The 22259-nt window shown below is 36.1% G+C and overlaps 1 protein-coding gene across 21 annotated transcripts in view; it reads right to left on the reverse strand.

Annotated features, from left to right (window-relative positions):
• The window catches only part of SLC4A10 (solute carrier family 4 member 10), a 169170-nt gene that overhangs the window by 62795 nt on the left and 84116 nt on the right, over positions 1-22259 (reverse strand). For all 21 annotated transcript variants that reach the window (XR_013954003.1, XM_080601209.1, XM_080601196.1 and 18 more), the window contains 2 exons: positions 13771-13909; positions 5655-5815 (listed from right to left, as the gene is read on the reverse strand). Coding sequence is in view for 20 of the 21 variants with exons in the window: in XM_080601209.1 (XP_080457335.1) it covers positions 5655-5815; positions 13771-13909 (300 nt within the window). In the remaining variant the exon portion in view is untranslated. The remainder of the gene's footprint in view (positions 1-5654; positions 5816-13770; positions 13910-22259) is intronic.

Here is a 22259-nt window from a genome sequence, read left to right on the forward strand (position 1 = left end):
TTACTTGAAAAGTTACACAGACAGTGAAAAATGTCTGCTTTTCAAACAAAGAGTCTGCAATTTTACTGAAGAACAAAGGCTAGCATGTTCACAAAACTGTAAATAGTAGACTAGGCTAATATTTCCAACTTGCAGCTCAGAGAGTAAGCACTGCTGTAACCCAGAGCTATCCTAACACAGTGGATGCTACCAAAAGAACAATGGAGGCCTCATAAAACAAAATATTTTGCATCTCTACGTGGAGCGTGAGTCACGAGTGACACTGGTTCTGTCTACACACACAATGAAAAATGAAATTGACTTGTGAAATCTGTAACGTTCCCAAATTTGTGGTTAACATGGGAAAACACCAAAAAAAAAAAAAAAGGATGCCATGCAACTTAGATGTTGGTAAGAGCTTTACAGTTCACCCACAGACAAAGGAATAAAACCTGATAAAGGCTTCTCTGTAGAGGTAATCACAACATGGTAAGCTGTAAATAAAGCAAACACAAACACCTGTGTAAGTGAGAAGGTGAAAGCTCAACAAAAGAGAAGTGGAGGGTCAAACTGAGAGAAACAGACTGCTCACAGGCAATCCTCTGCTTTGTTATTGTGTTTGCAATAAAAGCTAAGTTTACCATAAAAGCACTGTCAGAAACATAATAAAGCATGAGTGTCACAGCTGAAACAAAGGAAAACAGTGAAATAAAATCTAAACTGGAGCCAGTTTAAATATTAAATACATCATTATGATGGAGTAATATAGCTTAAAGCAAACAAAGACAAAAGAAGAAGACTTTTTCAGATTGAAAGCTTAACGTGATATTACCAAAATCAATAAAGATGCACACTTGGGATGTAATGCCCTGGGTCGTTGAGCATAGAGTTCAGTGACCTCAATCACAAGATTAAGCTGTTACACAGATTGAAAATTCAGTCGTGAGAAACATACAAAAGACTGGTTGGGAAAAAAACAGTCAGATCTCTGGATTGGAAAGCATGAGAATATTTAAAATATTATTTTTTAATGAACTTTCTTTTCATTAATAAATAGGACTAGCTAATATTTCAAATGTGTGCAAGTCACCAAAGCACCACCATGCAACTCTGAGGCCACAGTTTGTATTTTACAAGGTTTGACATTTGTTCGTAGTACACTCTGCACAATTAAAAGAAAACACGAGATCTGTGATTCATATTTTAGAGAATGTATTGCCATTAAAGGCTGGACCAAACAGTTTTTGAACCAAACGATACAAAATGGCATCATATGTTAAGTGGAAGAACCTTTTCGGTTCATTCAGTGGTTACAATCAAAAAACCAGATGGTAATCTGAGAATCTACACGGTTTCAAAGGAACTAAATGAAAATATCAAAAGAGAACATTTTCATCTGCCAACTTGAACAACACAGCGAAGCTGCTCTCTAATGGTGCAGCCAGATTCTGGCAAATACCTCCTCAAGAGACAAGTTCCAAAATAAATTGTTTTGATTACATAGATTTTTCAGACTTCCTTTTAGCATATGTTCTATACAGAAGTGATCGATAAAATATTACTACATCAAATGTTCAAAGGAATTCCTTGTGTTTGCAGTGCTAGCTTACTGATACAGGAGCCACAGCAAAGACATATGAAAAAAGAGTCAAATATTAAGAATAGTAATAAAGAAAACCTAAAATACATTTAATAAAAATGCACTTTTAGAAGGATACAGTTCAGCAGAGGAACTGAGCTGTTTTCAAAGAAAAAATAAAGTCTCTCACATAAAATTTAAGAATAAGTTGAGAAATGTCAGAAATGGTCATGCTGTTTCCGTGTTTGATGACAACGTTGGAAATTCATCTCAGGAGTCTCTACTACAATAAGATACTGTCTGTGAATTTAGCATCATAGGTATGAATAAGCTCTTTATCAACACAGAAAATTGGGTGTCTGTCCAAAGAAATTTACAGTCTTGTAGATCAAGTCATTTTTTAATAAGAGTTGGAATGAAAAAGAATCTAATCAAGAATGGACAAGCTGGAAGACAGGATGATTTAAAAATTCTCACCACGTCATTGGTGCCAAAATATTTTTACGCAGAACTATCAGAGTTTCCAGGGATGAAATACAAAATGTTCCGAAAGCCATACAAACAGTGTAAGAGATGTTTTTCATCTGTAGATTTTACCACAAGCCCATTAAGGTCTTAAAACACAGACTTTAATAAAAGAAACTTTCAAGGGCTAAGTGCTGGGGTTTTAATGCTTTAGTAAGTGTGTATAGATTAAAAGCCTTGACTAAAACAAATAGGAATTTTTTGTCTCAATTTAGCAATGTAGATTAAGTATAACTCTTTCAAGGATACAAAGACTGGTACCGCATTTACAGTATAATTTGAAATTGGAATGTAGCCCAGATAGCAAGATGTTACCAACAAATACAAATACACAACATGCATTTCTCCCTAACAAAGCATTAAGGCAAGTAAAAAGAAAAGAAAGTACAGGTGAACAACTAACTTACTTGTTCTCCAAAGATATCATGAAATACAGTAATGCAGAAAATTATCAACAGATTAGGTTTAAAATGACAACAACAAAAAAACTCTGGTAATAAACTGTTAATCAGAAGCACAAGAACTAAAGTTAATCTAGGGAGTGGAATGTTGGTAACAACTGAAGCCAAGAGGCTAGTTTCTTTGAACTCTCATGGTCAGGATTGTCATATACAACTGAAATACATACCAATGCCAGGGTGAAAACAATGTTTGAATTGTATAGCACATAATACATAGGATTGTAACTACTGACAGTGAATAACAGCTGAGTAGAAGAGACAGGAAAGGATTTCCTGAGAGATCCTGCCTCATGCTCAGGTCCGGCAGTTGTTCATAAGGAAAAAGAGCACACCATCACATTACTGGGAATTGTCACATTTCTAACATACCTAGCACACATTTCTTGGTGGCATGCTTGCCACCACTACCATTAAAGTCATTCCTCCTACCAGTGATGCCTAATTTGTGCCACAGTCTTTCTAACATTTTGTAAACTGGAGAGAAGGAACTACATACATAGTAGTACAGTAACAAATTACAAAGAAACATGACCAAGGAAGAGGAAAGCAACACAAATAATAACAGACAAAAGCAAATGGAATAGCAACTCTATTTCTAGGGAAATCTCTCCAGAGGAACCTGAGACAGAACACGGGTAATTTAGAGAATGACTCACTCACAATAAGAACCTGCTGAAAAGTTGCTTAAAAAACAACAACAACAACAACTCACTGCTTTTTGAATCTGCAGTGGGAAAAAATCCTTTCTCAAAGACAAAGACACATGCAAACCCTATCATGTATCAAATCACCTTATCAGAAAGACATGCCTGTCCCTCAGATCAAATAAAATAACCAATGAAATACACCCACGTCTGCCACAACATAAGGTGCTTATAAAGTGAAAATGGTACATATTCATTCAGGAAAGTCATTCTAAACCTCCTCTCAGAAAACAAGCAAACAAACAAACAAATAAAATTAAAACATCAACAAAAAAGTTTTCCTAACCAACAAATCAAGATATCCCAGAAACAAGACTGATTCAAAACAGTATTTACAGTAACTCATCAAATTCTATAATGAGGAATGACTTACATCTGTCGTGAGTTTCAAACCACCATTAGTAATGTGAACCTGGAGTTCTTGGACATGTTAAGTAAACAAATAAACAAAAACTAAATGACTACAACTAACTAGGAATTAAGAGATTGTAAACATGAATTTATTGTGGTTTCACCAAGCAATATCTTCCAACTGGAGGACAGGGAGGGAGAAGGAATTTTGCTGGAGTTATTTTTATTGTGATAATTCTTACCTTTTTATCTACTTAAATAAAAACAGTTCTGGAAGGGATCTCTCTTAGCTGACTGTGGAAGTTGCTGAGTGATTTCTGAATTAAAACCATAAAGCTCAAACCTGAAAATCTTAGTGTACTACTTAAGCAAACAGTAATAAAAAACATCAAAAAGCAGATGAGTGTTTCTTGATTTTTTTTAAAATAAATAATAAAGCAGCATATACTGATAAACACCTTTGTTCTTGCAAATCAGCTGCTTTTTGTCCTTTATGTTTAGCTTCTATCATCACCAAGAAAAAATACGAAGCTGATTCAGACTATGATTCATGGCAGAATCAGATCTCAGCCCAGAGTAGAAACCCACACAAATTACTGCAGATTTGGATTAATAATATTTTGCGTCAGTTTGACATAAACAATTTAGGAAAGGTAAACGCAAAAAGCAGCTAACAACAGCTAAGTGATTTTTGAATCCACTGTTAAATATAACCCACTGAACAATAACTCTCTGACCTGATAGTTAACTAAAACAAATTTTATCTGACCCCTACGTAGACTTTCATATCATCAGTAATGCAGTTGTCTTCATAATCTTGAGTATTCAAGTTTTCTTGCTCTGTCTTTCATATCTTTACCTTAAAAGGTTTCTATTTTGATTAGTGTAATTGTATTTTCAGTTAACATGCTATTTTGTGCCTCTAATAAGGCAACAGTAAGGCCCCAACAACCACTCACACACAATACCTCTGTGCACATTCTCTTTTCCTTATTTGACATCTGTTACATCATGATCGATCTTTAAGCAATGTTTCTAGTATGCAGAATACCATAAATCTTTGTCTAAAATACCAATACATTGTATAATTCGTATAAAATATCAAATATATGATTTACAGATACAGCACCATTTTCAGAAATGTGCAATCCAGTAATGTAGAAGGGAAGGTAAAACTTTTAAGCAGATATAAAGTTAGATATACAAATAAAACAATCCTCCTCATTGCTTTGGAGGATTTGGAGTCCGATAACCATCATGAGCATGAGACCAGCCCTTACTAAAGGTAGATAAACAGAAAATTAGAGACCCCAGATAATAAAATAGCACAGCTCTTTGCTCCCCTGCAGTAACTAGTTACAGACTTCTGGGAAAAAACAGGAATACCGAAAACAGCAATCAATCTCAATCTCGTATTTTTGGGATATAAGGCTCATTCATTATGTTTGCTTGCATTCTGCTTCTGCTATCCTCAACAGCTCTAGAATCACACCTGCCAAATTCACTAGAAAATATGTACTCAACTTCATCTAAAGAAGTTAATCCATCTTAAAACTTTTTGAAAAATTTACACATAAAACTATGGGTTTTGATTTCATTCTCAACTCAGATACATTTTTTAAACTGGTCTTCTTTCTTGTTACATAGTTATAATGAATGTTCTTTTGTCATTTTTTTAAGCTAGATTGTCTGCAATTAGTGTAACACCAGCTTCAGCATGTAGAAGTTAACACACTCATCATTCACAATGTAAGGTGCCACAACAGAGTACATCTGTTCTACTGAAATATACCCTCAGTGTGCTCTCTACTCCATTTTAATTCTCTTCTTACATAAGAACTGATTCTGAAAATAGCAAAAACTGAAAATACAAAAAATAAATAACGCTTACCAGTTGCGTCAGATTTTAGATTCTTATTTAATATACTGAATAAATTATTTCCAAGGGGTTTTTAAACTGAACTGATTCTTATGCAAAAGCTTTCTTGTAAGCAACATATTACTTGATGTTTATGGTTAATTTTCATAACTATTAAATGCAACATCAATACATACCTGCAATTTCTTCTATGGAGTTAGCTCTCATGTCCAACAAAACCGTGCCATTCAGGATACAGCTTCTCAGTTCAAACAAGCTATGAAGTGACAGTGTGGCAACATAGGGTTTGCTCCACCTCTCTCCACCATCCTCTACATCTTCTTCAAACTTTAACCACCTGTGAAAACAACCAATTTTATAACTCCACTGTGCATAAGAAATGTAAAATACATTATTTCCATGGGTACTGCAAGAACACTGTTAAACATGTCACAGAGACAAAAAGAGAAGCATTTTAAGAAAGAATTATTGTATTTTACAAAACCTTTGAGTAATTCTCCAGGAAAAAAAATATAATACTATGATGGAACAATTATGAAAAGGATAGAGGAGAAGAATTTGTGGTAGAAAAAAACAAAAGCTATGCACAATAAGAAACACAGAACTTTCTCCATTTAGTCTCCACTTGGGACCAAACACAAAAAGAAGACAGCTAATAATTTAATCACAAAAGAGCAAAGAGATATTGTTCATTTAAAGTAATGTGTATTGACATATTGACACTTCATGGAATCTCAATCTATAATCACCACCATAAGCTTTTCACAAAAGACACTGATAAGAACTTTGTTAGCCTGTTAGTTGCTTAACTGCGCTAAGCCATTCAGCAAAGGCAGTAAAACATTATGCATAATTTAGGCTATTTTTCATTTAAAAGTTCAGTCACTTAAAATGAAAACCTCACAGGCACATATATGCATGTGCAAACACACACACAGTGTAAACATCTGTGTACAGTCTTTCAAGTCCCAAAATATGTGCCTTACTTGGGTAAAACTGCCACATGAATACCTGAAATAGCACTTTAGAATCCAGTAATATCATCATATCTATTTTGAGTCTCATTTGCCTCTTCCCAGGTTCTGTGTAAATCTGAAGAGACTTCAATAAAGTTAAAGGAGATGCGAAACTCACATAATGAGATCAGTCTTTTGTTATTAGACAGCTAAATGAACTTTCTTGCAATTTTTTAATTGTTTACTGATAAAAATTACACTTAAAACGTTCAAAGAATACTAAACAAACAAACAAAACCCAGAGAAGTCTGTTGACATAAGCAAAACTGTTTTAAATTAACGTTATTAAGTCGTTCAAGCCTACACAGATGTTGCTGTATGGAACCATGCAGCCTGCCAGCTTGGCAAGGCTTGAACAGCTGCAGCCACAGCAGAAGCCTTTTTCACATGACAACAGCAACAGCACTTGCTTATTTTATGTGGACCAGGCAGCAGAGAAGTAGAGAAGACTCTCACAGCTTGACAGCACTTTCACGATTGTTTCTAGTCAGCAAGGAAGAGTAGACCTTAAGACCTCTAAAGCTGAGCAATTTCCAGTGTTCCAATCCCTGCAGCCCAGTGACAGCAGACGCATCTGTCCTCTTCTGTTCCTGTCGCACCCAACTCTGCTCCTACCTCTAAAATCTGCCTGTGTACCCCTAATTTATATTACACTTTCCTCCATGCAGTCACTGTGTACCGGGTTCTTCCCCTTCTGTTGCTAACCTGCAAGTAGCCACCACTTCTGTGACCCACTCATCACCAGCAGATTGCAACATTACTAATGTGCTGCCCTGCTTCTAACTCCACCAGCTGCCTCCAAGTAATTCATTTCTCCATCATGTGCATACACCATTTGCCCCCTTCTCTGCTCCTGCAAAATCTCCGATCTCCTGTTTCTAGCTATATTCTCCTCTTTGTGTTTAAACATTTTTCTCTCCGTTTCCTCTGTACTGGCCAGTTACCACGTCTCAGCTTTGCCCATAAGATGCTCCTCTCAATCAGACTTCTATTCTCCACTTTCTTCACTGCAATCTCTTTTCTCTCTCCAAACATAGCTGGGCTATCTCCTTTACCTTTTCCATTCTGCCAGAGAAGCAGCAAGAAGGACATAGCACACACAAAAATTTGCCTCCAGAGAGCTGAACCATGAAATTAAAATTGAGTTTCTACTATGCATATGCAAACAAGGTTTTCCACATGGATATTCAAAAGCAACATCAATATGTTAAATACACATTAATACACCCCACTGCTACCAAACTCAAAGCCATGATTTGAGGAGATGAGATATAACAAGTCAAGTCAAGAGAATTACAAAGAAGCGGGGTGGTGAGGGAGGGTGTTCATTTTGCAGTTGCATTTGAGCTTCATAAAACAAGGCTGCTCCTAGCTTATTCAAGGTGCCCACGTTTCCAATCTAAAAATGTGCTAGACCTATTTGTGGCCATAATATTCTAAACGTGATGGATTAATTGCTTACTAAGTCTGTAAAACATCCACGGTTTTGCCTTCTCATCTCTTTGTTTCCTGTCTATGTTTCTAATCCTTTTAGGAGTTTTATAAGATTACTATCTTCATTCTTGGGTATAACCAGTTCTTTCTAGTGTACAATCATTTCATTTTATGCTGATTCAAACAAAAGATTAAAAATCATGCTACATACATACTAAAAACAATGATCCAAGCATAGATTCTTACAGAATCCCTCCAGGAATCTCCTACTGCCATTGCCTTCTTGTTCATGTAACTAGTCTTTAACACTGCTTATCTGATTATACCGCTACAGTCTGTCCTATTTTGAACATACTGACCAATGCCAAATAGATTTGAAATGACAGATGAAAGACAAACATGTTCTTAAAAGTTTCCTGAAAACAGGTGACTGAACAAAAACAGGCAACATGTTCAGCATTATAACCAGAGCTTATATCTCACATAACAAGAAAAGTTGAAATCATGACAACAACTTTAAAGTTTGTAGTGTCAATCAGACAGGAAAGTTCAAGCACTGCATTAAAACCCATAGGGAAATATTACTATTGCTCAAACAATTATTCTTGCCACAGTGATCAAATCCACCTGAGTTAATCGATTTGAAGAGTATTAATTTTATGGGTTGCATCCAATTTCCTACTGTTACTAAAACTTATGTGTTTTAACACATTACCCTGCATTTTTACTTAATGAGCTAACAGTCTGATACAGAAACATAAATCATACCCAGCTGAGAGAATTCTACATTTAGACTAAACTTCTATTTTAAGAAGTGTTACATAAGTTTACTCATCAAGTGAAAATCATGTTTATCACCTTTTAGCTTTTCAGAATTATTCCTCTGTTATGTCAGATAATCCTTATTTAACATATCAAATGAGAAACAGCAGCAAAGAACATAAACAAATCTATAATCTTATATACAGTGATTCAATTCTAACTGTTCAAGTGTTTTTTTTTTTTAAATCAGAATAACATTTCAACAACTCTCTGAACTCATGCACAAGATTCTACAATAGAAATGGCTTTGAAATCCAAATTCTGGCATGGATCCTAAGTTTGACAATTTTCTACTCTTTCGAGTTCTTAGACAAAAAGAAAAAAATAATATATTTACTTCTGCAGCTCAACCCCTCAAATTGATATGGTTAATAAACAAAAGCCTTTTACAATTTTCCAGAAAACAATATCAAACCTATCTACATATTGAGCTCCATGTCATGTATACTATGTGCTTGGAAAATATTTTGAACCATCTTGATTTGGTCTGATCACAGAACAACAGCTTCATTCATATGATTTCTTCTGCTCATAGAGGTATACCAATAGAATTCTCATAGAGGTATACCAATAATGAGGTTTAGCTCCTCTGTTCGCATATTTGCTGGAACAAAGCATTCCACGGGAGTTTCACCAAAGTATGTTATCATAGGAAAATTATTAAACACATGTGTGTGTATACATATAAAGGATCTTCTACAGTCATCTCCACTGTTTTTTCAGGAGTCAATAAAAGAGCGTGCATACTTCATCGTAGACTTGGTTACAACATTTTCGTGCGTAATATGCAGTGGGTGAAGTTTGAACACAACTTATTTCATAGTCTGCTATGTCCACAGCAGAGAGCTGGAGTATGCATTCACTTAAAAACCCTCTCAAGACTCAATGCTAGTAGCATAACTTTACAATCTGTATCAACCTCCACATAAGCTTTTCCTCGCGTAGGCTGACTAGAAAATGAACCAAAGTAAACAAGACTGTCAGAAACAAAAACGGAAGTGACAAACCAAAGGTTTCTTTGACCTAGTATCTTCGGAAGGAATTTTTGATCCATTTGGAGATGCTTTTCACTTCTTCATACACCTGATTTTTCCCTAGTACATCCATTTTCTGATCAGTTTCAATTTACTGAACAGTTTAGTTTCTAAACTACGGACGGAGGTTTAGTTTCATAACAACTCTGCAGCTTCATTAAAATACAAGCCTAAACACTTTCCTCTTGGTTCCAAAGTGTCTATTTTCCTCTTTGCAACATATTCTTGTCTGTTCTGGAAATATAGTAATATTCTCCTGAAATTTTCATTTGATATTAGCAGGTAATTGAGAAACAGCAGTTTGGGTAAAACTTGCTGGAAATTAGCCATTGCTTTCCAGCCATGAAAGCAAGCAACCATAGGATACATCTGAACATGAATTTCTTTCTTAATTTCTGCAATTTTCAACTGCAATACTGTATGTACAAAACAAGACAAACTGTTGTTTCTTTACAAACTTACTGGAAATATTAAATATTTTTTCAGGATATAAACTATACATCATGCATTCTCTACACAATTGTACAGCTGGGCAATATATAAAAATTATTAAATCAGTAAGATTGACTACTGATTTTAAAAGATTTATATTTTCTCTGTCTTTACATCAATTAATACAGAAGAACTTACTAATTTTACCACCTCTATACCAATAGAACCAAGATATTTCGTTGTGCTTGATGACTAATTCCATGGATGGGACAACTTAAATCAGATCCTTGAATGGAATTGGCTATAGCATCGATATACTTTTTTTGCCCCTACTAATTCACCTGCAGGAATACTTTTATTCATTAGAAATGTTAGTCAAGAATTGGAAACTGAAGAATGTCAAACCTTAGAGACTCCCATGTGCTGGGGGGTGGGGAGGAAATCTACAAAAGGACATACTCTTCCAAACAAATGAAATAGGAATAGAGCACATTTACATAAAGAACACCAAGTTTCAGTCAAATCTTATCCACAGCTCCCTTTGATATGTTACTATTTTGATCAAGCGAGAACAAAATGTCTCAAATAGTTCTACAAGTTTGCTCAAGATATATATATATATATATAAAATTATTTTTTTAAGGCTGAATTGTTCATGCAATTTCAATCAAACAGAAAAGAGGAACATATGGATTAATTGCATCAGAGTTGATCCAACCCCTTGTTCCAGCAGCACTTGGTGAAATGAATATTGAACCACTTAGTGACATCACTCACTAAACACAATTAATGACCAAGTCTCCATCTGTATCATTTGCCTTTGAATTAATCTACCTGGAACTATGTCCAAAACCACACAACAGAACTTGCAAATACTTCTAGTAGTATTTTTCACCCAGATGGACAAAATATAACGAAGCTGGTACAGCAACAAATTCAGAGTTTATCCTTTCCATAACATGCTTTTAATCAAATCAGTATTTCTCAAGTCTTGGATCAAGCACTACTACCAAAAATACTTTACTGAAAGTACTTTACAATAGCATAGATAATTCCAGATGAGTGTTCAGTTCTCTGTCCTACACAGATTTGAATATTTCCTTACCTGTATTGGAAACACTACTTGTCATGCATACTAGAAGATTATTTATCTTTTTCGTATTAGCACCTTGTCATTCTGTTTTCTACTCTGCACATCACCACTCCTTCTCCCGTCTCCAGTGTATTAGTTTCTAAGTATCTGATCTTGCATATTAAACACCATCTCATTTTTACTACTGTACTCGAAGTCTTCTTGTTCTTTGTGTATATCCTTATCTATTTCTAGACTAAAACTACCTCCAAATTTTCATCATCAGCAAGTTTTATTACTGTAACTCTTTGCTTCATTCAATAACAAACCTATTTAATAACTAATTCTTTCTGTTCCTTGTCACTTTCCTCCAGTTTCGTCTTTCAGCATGACCTGCTGCACCTCTTCAATTAGCTCCTTACCCACTAATATAATTTTTATTAACTAAACTATCTTATTGCAAATTCTGATTGCTGTATCACATCAAATGCTCTACTAAAACAAATAAATCAGATCTACTGTTTTTCCTGTCAAAAAAAATCAATTTTCTGATTAAAAAGCATTATTACATTAGTCTGACATGATACACCACTGAATTGTGCTTTATGCAATTTTCCATTTAGTTCCAAGTCTATAATTATTCTTTCTTTCAAATATTGTTCTAAGCCTTGCATACTTCTGAAATCCAACTAAAAGGCCTGTGTTTGTTCAGACCATTTTTCTGCTTTCTTTAAGAGTGTTGCTGTGTTTGCTGTAGTACAACAACCCACCTGATAGATTCACAGAAAGACAGGATTTACAATACTCATGAAGTTCGTGTTCATTCATCTTTCTAGAATGGAAATTATTGCACCCTCTGATTTGCACAGATAAGGCACCTTGATGCTTGTTTCCACCTTGGATTTGGTCATTTCACTGCCATATCTTACTTTTCTAATAGTAAGCCACCCCATGTCAAATGCTGTCCAAGATTTTTGGATCCAAAATAAAAAAGACCATTTATCTTGACCAGCTCTTTCTGCATGGCAGCCCCCCTCTTCATCTCATTTGTAAAGCTAAAGATTTTTTTTCCCTATTTATTTATGTTCAATGTCTATATGTTGGTCTTCCAACTTTCAGTACATCATGCACTTTCTGAGCTCCAAAATACAGTTTTCTTGGCTGTTTTTTCCTCTTCTTTTTCAACAATCTTATTTCTTAGCTTATTTCTGTTTAACAAATTTTGTTTCTTTACTTGCCAAATTACAATAGGAAGGGCTATACTTACATATAGATCAATCTAAATCTCTTTATTTCAACTATTCCTTTTAAGCTCTATTTCAATTAGCTATTTAAATTAATGAAAATGGTTATAATTTGTCAGAAACACAATTCTTTGGTGATTTGCAAAGGGAATTTTTAGTTAAACTATACAAACTGTTATTTACCTGTTAAAAATGACATAACCCATTGGTATTTTTTTTTTATCACTACATGAACTGATACCCTTCTTAGAAGAGGTCCTATATGTCCCTAATCAGTACGAGAATACTGCAAATAATTACCTTGATTAGATTTTCTCTCTCCGAATATTAATAAGAATATTTAGGAACACTACTACACTAATTTTATAGCACAATCCCCACATGAGAATTTTCTACATCTAAAGATCTATATTTAGCTTCTGTCCGTCCCTCCTATGGACACGTAAGAGAAGGGAAGGTCATAGAAAATTTTGTGGCCCTCTGGGAAAGTAGGAATTTGCAGTAAAATTAAAGGCACAGCGAACAGCCCATGTACATAATTTCTCACAAAATCCATTCAGCAATTCCACATTTTGTATCCTACTGTAGCCAAAGGTCTGGTCCACAGATTTCTGGGCAACTTTAAGAGGTATTTAAATTTCTAAGAAGAACAGTGAAACTAAGTGTTTGTGATACCTCATTTAGATGTCTGAGGAAATAAGCATGCAAAAACAAATTTATTTTCCAGTATTAATGTATTTTCAGCAGAAATGCAATCTAAGCAGTCTTGTTACAATAATTTGGCAGAAGCAAAATAATCCAGCATTGAATATTCAAAATCTCCAAAGTAACTGTTCTCTGTTAGAAAATGGGAAAGTTTTTTTGCTCCAAAAGTAATGTTATTCCTGCTTTAACATTTTATCAGCTTCTTGAAGATTCAAACATAAAATTTGAAAATCTATTAAAATGATGAGCTAAAGTATGAATAAAACCAATAATTCATTATTTGTATGTATAGTCTGTTTACTTTGATTTTTCCCTTGATATTCGTTCTGACCTATATTTAATAAATCCAGATGAAAACATTTGGCTCTGAAAAATAACAAATGCTGTAATAACACTAGCAGTTTAAGGATTAAAATTATGGTTTTATTTAAGCTGTATATCCGGAATCTGTTGCCACACTTTTGAAATCATTCTTCAGAACACCAGCGGCCAATAGCTACAGATAATTTTTAACAAATCATGTAAACACTTACCTTGCCGTTTCCCTCCACTCAGCATCCTCTCCTTCACGCCAACAAATTTCATCAAGCTCAGTAAAGAGATCATGAGGAATGTGCTCCTCATCATCATCTTCCGTTCCAAGAATAAACTGCACCCTTTGTGATGGAGTATCTGGAAGAAACATAAAAATATCACTTTTTTTTCACCAGAGAAAGCAAATTCCTAATATTTCATAAGATTATTGAGACTCTTTCTCTAACTTCACTTGCTGCTACACACAAAACATGATCATACTTATATTGTAAAAATATTTATACACAAACTCTTTTTCAGATTCAGAACTCTATTTACTGTAGTCGTCTAGTCAGCAAATTAAATAAACTCATCTAAAGATGGAATGTGACGTACAGAAGTACTGAGTGTTAGAAGCTGAAATGGTATCTCACAGAAAAAAAAAAAGTAGCATAGATAGAGCTGATTAAAGTAATTTACTCCGTTGTTACAAAAAAAAAGCCACATAGTAAGTCTGTACCTATAGACCTAGCACAGCTCACAAATCTGGCCTCCTACATTTGCATCCTTTGTTTTACCTAGCAGGAGAAAGAATCCAAAAAAACCCCTTTGATGTCAATATTTAACTGGGAACTCCAACCATCACTTGACCCTTTTAAAATGGTTGTTTCAGATGACCAAGTTGCTAATCTGACCCAACTTCCCCATTTTATTCTCCCCGTATCTGTTTTCCCTTTATATTTCCATCATCATTTATTTTACTTCATAATCCTTCACTTCAGACCACTCGATATACTTGAGAGACGTACTATTTTTCTTTCATATTACTCAGTAAATTTCTGGAGCTCACAGAACACTCTAATGTTCCTTATATTCAGCATTCACAGCTCAAATGTTTTAAGTCTAAAAAAATAATAATTAAAAGGAAAACAACACTTATTTGCTTATTTAAATGAAAATCTCAGACTAAGAAACTCAGGGTGGAAACCACTCTCTCTAGAAATATAGTTTTTTTTTTGGCTAATGAATTTTAGATTTCTGAGAGGAACTGGAAGTCTTTTGTGACGGCTGATAGGGGCCAAGATGCCAGTCAACAAAAAAAATTACTATGCAGCAGAACAGCTCAGCAATTCCTTGAACACTGTCTAAATGACATTCTGTTTTACAACCATATTTGTAAGACAAGCTACACTATTTCCCATCCAGCAGTGAAGAGCATCTCTGAACAGGACACTCAAAGTCTTTGTATTTTGGAAAAACTGAGATGATAGCACTTACTGAATGTTAAAGAGCAAATACAGCACTGGTCAAAAAGAATTAAATGTCCAACTGATGCAAGAGATGAAATTCAACAAGATACCTCTTTTGTAATAGTAGTAAATTTACTACACCAACGAAACACTAACAAGACAACGGTTTTCACTTGAGGCTTATTCTCCTTAACACAGTGTAAAGATACAGTATGGTAAAGCCTACTGACTTTTTCCACAAAGAATGGAAAAAAACAGGGTGAGATATAGGATAGTAGGAAAAGGAAAAAGATAGGCTCAAGTACTACTAAAAGCTCTAGAGAACAGAGCTGCAGGGGGACAACTAAGGGGACAAAAATTTTGGTAAATCATTAAAAAACAGAAGTAACCTCCACTTTACCCTTTCTTTTGTTGCTCATTTCTCTCACTGTTCTCTCCTTTTTTCTTTAACATTTCAAGCTTCCCATTATTTTAGACCCCCTTTCCACGCTCTACCATTTTTTTTTAATATCCTGCAGGATACATATTCATATCCACATGTTGGTACATTCTAGGGAAGGAAAAAGTAAATGCAAACATCAAGATGTGATCAGAGAGTAGGATGTGCATTCTGGTGAAGAAGCGTGCAATTTGTTAAGACCATTTCTCCGAAGGAAAAGATTCAATGAGATCTGAACTTACAAAGGACAAGCACATATGACTAGTGACAGACCATAGAAAGCAAGCTACTGGTAAAGAGCTGGACTGCAGTGAGAATATGAGAATAAGCATTGCCAAGAACATCCCGTACCCTTAGTAAAATCAGCACTAGGAACTGATTTACAGCAACAGCTACTGCTAAGTAATAAATGAGTAGAGTTGTATAGCAGAGCTGCCGTTTTATGACAGTTGTGATACTCATGCAAAGGCACACTTTCAATGTGGGAAGGAAAGCAGGGTATTTCTGAATTCAGGTAAACAGCAACAAAACCTTACTGCTGTGGTTTGCTCAGAGTCTTCTGTCTGACATACAGCTATTCTTCTGACTACAGTTAAAAATTTACATAAATGAAAAAAAATGCACAAAGTTCTCTTTTCCTTGTTAACACACCAATGAAACTAACTGCTAGATTCTGGATATAATTTTTGCTACTTCAATTTGTATTTGCTTCTGAAACATGCAAGCCACACCTTAATTTTCAGACAAGTTGGAAACTGGGAAAAAAAAAAGTTAGGTTTGGGTAATACAATGATTGTATTTTAAGGACAAAATTCTAACAGAATTAAACAATAGCAACATGATAAAAAAATACATTTGTTGGTTCTACTTCTGAAACTGAGTTAACAGGATTACACGTGAGTAATGCCAGATGGATTTGGCTCTTACTCATGGGAGTAATAAATATCAAATACGTCATTAATGTGTTATACATAAAATGAGTAATGTGTGATTCAAAACCAATATGAAAGAATACTTCAATTGCTGACTGTCAAACTGTGATAACTTAATCCTCGGTGTAAAAGCATAATATTTGCAAAATAGGACACTCAATTTTTTTCAAGTCTAGAAAAACAGAAACTGGTTTAAATACATCACTCCTTCAAGTAGTAAAGCCAGGTTAGAAAAAAAATCTTCATTTTATTAACCATACTTCCATAAAGAAATGGAAGTAATATAGACTAAGCTAAAATGAAAATAAATGAATGGAACTAATTTGTTAAATAATTATTTCTAACACTGCAGTCATTTTATAACAGAGCATAGAGAAATTAGAATCAACATGAGTTTAAAGTTGAACAATAAGCAGCTGATGGTTCTCCCAAGTAAATGGCTCATCACCAGGAAATCCTTCAGAACCCGCTAGGATTGCACAGAAAGCAGTCTGGTACATGATGGGAGCATGAGTACCGTCAATAACCACCCGTGCCTGGCTAATGAGCCATCTCAGTCAGGAAAAGTTGAAGCAGCCTTCTATTTGCTGGGGCTCCACCAGCCCATAGGAGCCCACTGCTAACGTTCACATCACCCACGTAGCACTCACACAGACACCCAAACCACCCCTGATAGCTCAAATTCAACGCCTACATGAAAAACCTAGGAATTCCAAGTTTAAAAATTTGTACCTTCATAGCGCTATCAAAAGTGTAGAAATTAAGAGGTGGTGGATACAGTATTGTCAAAAGCATGAATTCACTCACACTGGGATTCAGTACCGCAGAGAGGAAGTGAACCTGACATACCACTTCAGTTACTTTCAGTGTAAAGTCCTTAACATCCCTAAGCCAAAAGGAAGATACAGACATGCCAAAAGAACAGAGCTGAAAGCCAGAACTGCTAATAACTTAATTCCCAGACGAAAACAAGCAAAGCTGCTTCCTGGAACAGCACCGAGTGTAGGCCAGGAGGAACTATGGCCTGTACCGCCATCCTGCCTCATAAAACACACGTCGGAAAGAACCATGACTGGCATTTTCCTCTTTTAAGCCACTCCAACTACAACCACACTTCTTGATCAGCACAGCTCCCTCTTGCCTAAGGGAACAAGGTGAACGCAAGACTCAGGGTGGGGTAAAAAAGAATCGTTTTTAGCCCCTCCACATAAGCCCGGCTCAGAGAAGAGCCCGCGCCAGCGCTCCTCTCAGGGCGAACTGCAGCTCCTCCTCAGCGCGGAACTTCACGCACTCTGGCCAAGCCATGCCACAAACAGAAACACAGCTTTGGGTGCATACCACATGTATTCCACATTTTGTCCTCTACTCTTGATTAACTCTAAAAAGGGTACAAAGATGTATTTCTGGGAATACTTACTCTATTACCTCACTTGTCAGAATAGGATTCAGCATTTCTAAGCCTGTTGGGAACCCGCATTCCAGATCACTATTAACAGGCTAATACTTTCCACGGGGGTCAGTAGATAGAGGGCTGAAAAGTTATTTTTCTAAACTAGGAAACACACTAAACATTAAAATAAAGTTTATATTACAGAAGTTTGCATAAGATAGTAAACATCATAGAAAAGATTTAGTTACCGCCTCATGCCCTTGTGCATTCTCATTAAATTAATATTAAATACACAAACTTTTTTTTGGTTGCTCACTGCATAAGACAGGCTGCAGACAGGGTGTGAACTGGTGTAACATAGTTGACACGGACAACAATTCACCTCAGGTGAAGAGGAGGTGGAGTGAAAAACTCCAAGGATCATAGGAAAGACAGCAGCACCTCAGACACAGACAAACATTCCTTCTCCTCCTGCTTGTGCTCACCAAGGAAGCAACGGATGGGGGGCTCCCCCCCACCTCCATCCTGTGCGGATGAGACATTGCCCTTCAGCTCAGCAATCAGCAAATGTAGGGATCATAATTTTTTTTTTAAAATTATGAAACATGAAACTAAAATAAAATTTACATTACTAAAGTACACATAAAATAGTAAACACACAACACGCTTCTGAAAATCTCTTCAAAAGATCTTAGAAACTCTGTGTTAGGTGGGAGAAAGTATATTCCCTTGCTTGCTTCTGTTTTCAGGAAACTGCATTTTCCTCACATTAATTGTTTCCATTACCTCAGGGCTGTGACAAATAATCTTATCTCTTGTATCTCACAATATGGACAATCCCCAAGCTTCTATTTCTCTTCTTTTCGCTAGACTCTTTAAACTGCTGTTATGATACATTACTATAATCCAGATTTACTGCAATCTGTTCCCTAGCTGCCCAGAGATCCAAACTTCCAAGTTCATCCTTTGGCAGACAAAGCATATAGTTAAGGGTAGGGGAATTCTCCTACAACTGTACTGTTTACAAATAAATTCATTTTCCCCATTAATATCCCTTTGAGGTTTGAGATTAGCTACTGCACATAGTTAGCTTAGTCCTTTGGTTATACTTTCCCCTAGCCCCTCTAGAGAAGTCCCCCTTTGCAATTCACATTTTTGCTTGCATTACCTTCCTGTGTACAGTCCTCTACCCAGTTCACCTCCAGGCCGGCTCAGCTTCCTTTGCCACATCTTGTATTATGAATTACAAACTTAAGCCTCTTTAAAACTGGAGAAATATTAAAGCCAGGTTTTTCAAAAACACAAACCAAACCTTGCACAAGTCCTGCTGTTGTCTAGTCTTAGAAGACACCACACGATACTGAAATCAAACCCCAGTCCTCACAGCTGTGTTCACTTTACCCTCACAAAATTTGTCCTTAAAAAGACATACTGCAGAGAGCTGATGTCTTGCCATTCTACTCCGTTCTATCCCAAAACAGAAACCACTCAAAATCGACACTAAAATCCACGTGCATACCAAGTAAGTGTAAACCTACCAGACAAAGGGAAATCTGCACCATACATTCATTGCCACCACAACTGGCAGAGCTGACAGAGCTGTCCCCTCTAGCTTGTAGCCTTGCACCAGCAGGCGCTGGCCCCCATTACCCTCCCAGCAAATAGCACTGGGGAGCTGCTACTGCCTAGAGACAGCTTTTTTGCCAGATTAGTTTTAACCTGAATCAATTCCTTAATTTAATTCACGGAGCAGCCACAATACTTGCACCACAGGAAAGCTGTGGAGGAGGGTAGCTTGAAGCGTGAACCTGGGGCCTTAAATACAACAGCAACATTTCAGCTATAACAGTAGCCCTCTTCAGTACAGTGAACAGCATTGCTGCATTTTAACTACAGTAGATAACTTCACTGGATTTCTCTTTTCTCTTTTTTTCCTTCCAAAAATTATGAGGCAAGATGGTAGAAGTCAAGATGTTGTAATTGCTTAGCTTCCAATTTTTCTATCCAAAAAAGCCCCTCCATGAGAAAGTCACGTAATCTAAAAATTATGCAAAGGCACATCGTTATGGCAAAATAGAAACATCTTGAGCAACCTCATCCCATCAAGAGGCAAGAGACAGACAGTGAGACAAAGATATGGGGAAAACAAAAATAAAATTTCATTAAGTAATCTGCGCCCCCAAATGACAGGGCTCACTCCTTTTTCATCCACTAAATACATATTCCACATATTGATTGTCTACAAACTCTGAATCTGCACACAGAGAACATTTGGGTTATTTTTGAAGAGTGACAGTAGGAGATTAAAAAAAAAAAAAAAAGCTTCTGCGCTGCCGTCAGAATGTTCTAAAAACATTATCTGCAGAAACCATCCCTCAGAAAGTAGCTGGTATAGCTTTCCCAGACAGGATTCAGAGGGATTACCAGGAAGCTTCCAACCATGGGTATTACATTGAATACAGGTGTTTTCCAGCCATTTGATACAAAGAAAGCTGTTTAAAAACTTGTTTTTCACTAGATTGGAACCAGGTGTGCACCTGTCCACTCTGAGTGCGGGCAGGCACAGCCCCACAGCACCATGTGCGCAGTGCAGCTCCCTGACTGCAGGGTGATAGCAAAGCAAGATCTGCACCTACGGAAACTTCACAGACGAAGTTATAAATTATGCATCTATAAATTATGACCAAAAAAAAGCTTTATCCCCTGCTTGGTTAACTGAGCAGTATGGAGCACTTCACGTCTTAATATTTCAGGCCTTTACTTCTTCCAGCATCTCTATTATTCAGTTCTTCATCTCTGTCTTTATTATACCTCCTTTCATACTTCACTGCTTCAAAACATTGCTAATTTATTCTCTTGTAACACAAAAATCCTCATGTATTTTTCTGACTTACTTCAAAGCACTGTTTTCCATCAGCTGGTCGCACAGTGCTTATTTTCTCTCTCTTTCTTCTTGCACCTGCTTGTTGAAATGCTTTTTCTTTACCATCCTCCTCCCCAGTTCCCAAGAACGCAGCCTCCTACTATTCAGCAGAAATGCGTTAAAAGGGCTCTATGGTGAGAGGAAGCTAAGCACATTTCTGCATGTTAAATTAAGTCAGAAGGATTCGTGAATTAAGGGATTATTTCAGATCGGTTCTCTTAGGTAGTACAGTCCCTCATCTTGAGTTAGGCATCGAGGAGAGGAAGTGCATTCGCCTTCCTCACAACTTCCCTGAGCCTCTGGGTTCTGTTACAACCTTGGGGTCACGGGGAATGAGAGATAAGAAGCATGATTGCAGTTTAGTGGATTCAGATTTAGTAAGAGAATTATCCTTTACTCCCTCTGAGTAAATAAATTATAGAAAAACTATGCTTCTTTTCTCTGTATAAGTGATGCTTCTCCCCTGACAGCACAGCAAGCTGCCTAAAACTCCTGTAAGGAAAATCCTCAGCAAAAGCGAGGATGTGGATGTAGACTACCAACAATGAATAATTTTGTTTGCCTGCTCTGACTGTGATTAACCCCTCCATTCTGGTATAATTTTAAGCTTTACAAAGACAAATCTATTTCACTGTTGGGTAGAGGATGCCACATTTCTGCCTGGATGGACAGATATCAAAGCTCAGACAAAGTCTGTTTCTCTGGCCAAGCTTCCAGGAGTTCGAATAGCTAAGGGAAAAAATCCTCAAATTTTACTAGTTAGATATTATTTCAGGGTGGAAAATTTGGATATTTCCAGATTTTTCTGAATGTTTGATAGTTCTGTCTTTGGCTCCCTTAGGAAAATAATTGTAATCACTCAAGCATTTTAAAGATTATCTTTGGCATTCTGGATCTGAAGAAGACTGAGATGTTTCTGGCCTATATCTTTTCTGTCTTGGGCATTATAAAAGTAATAATTTTATGTGCCAAGACTGACACACCCTTTAAGTGGTAGCTATACTTCCTTCATAAGTGAAAATGTGTCTTACAAAAGTGCAGTCTTGCATTTATTTCAAACGAGTATACCTGTATTATTGCTATTCCACTCTTGGAGCTCACTTGAATATAGGTTGATTTTCACTCTACATAGGATTGCGCTGAAGAGCACATCTTGTTTGCACAACTGTCAAAGACTATTAAACTGAGCCAGCGTAGTTTATTTTTACTTTTGACATTAAGAAGGACACAAGCCTAGGTCTCCAGGAGTTGAAAGAACAGAGCTAAATTTTCAGCCAAAATGTGTCACATACTGGCACTTAAATAAAACCAGATGACTCAACAGAAGACATCACTTCATAGATTAAGATATCTCACTTCTTGGCTAATGTAACTTTCAATTGTTTCTTTTTAATCTGACATTATATGTATATATGTATATTCTATTTGAAAACTATTTAATAATTTATGAACTCTGTTGTTTTCCAAGAAACTGATTTCAATATAGCATAGGGTCTTCATACATTTGAAATACATTCCAGACAGAACCAATTCAGCCAATTTTTTCTTCAGCCTTAAAAACTTCTCATATCTAAG

The sequence above is a fragment of the Anser brachyrhynchus genome (genome assembly GCF_964034855.1).
Source record: "Anser brachyrhynchus genome assembly, chromosome: 7".
In the NCBI taxonomy this organism is placed as follows: domain Eukaryota; kingdom Metazoa; phylum Chordata; class Aves; order Anseriformes; family Anatidae; genus Anser; species Anser brachyrhynchus.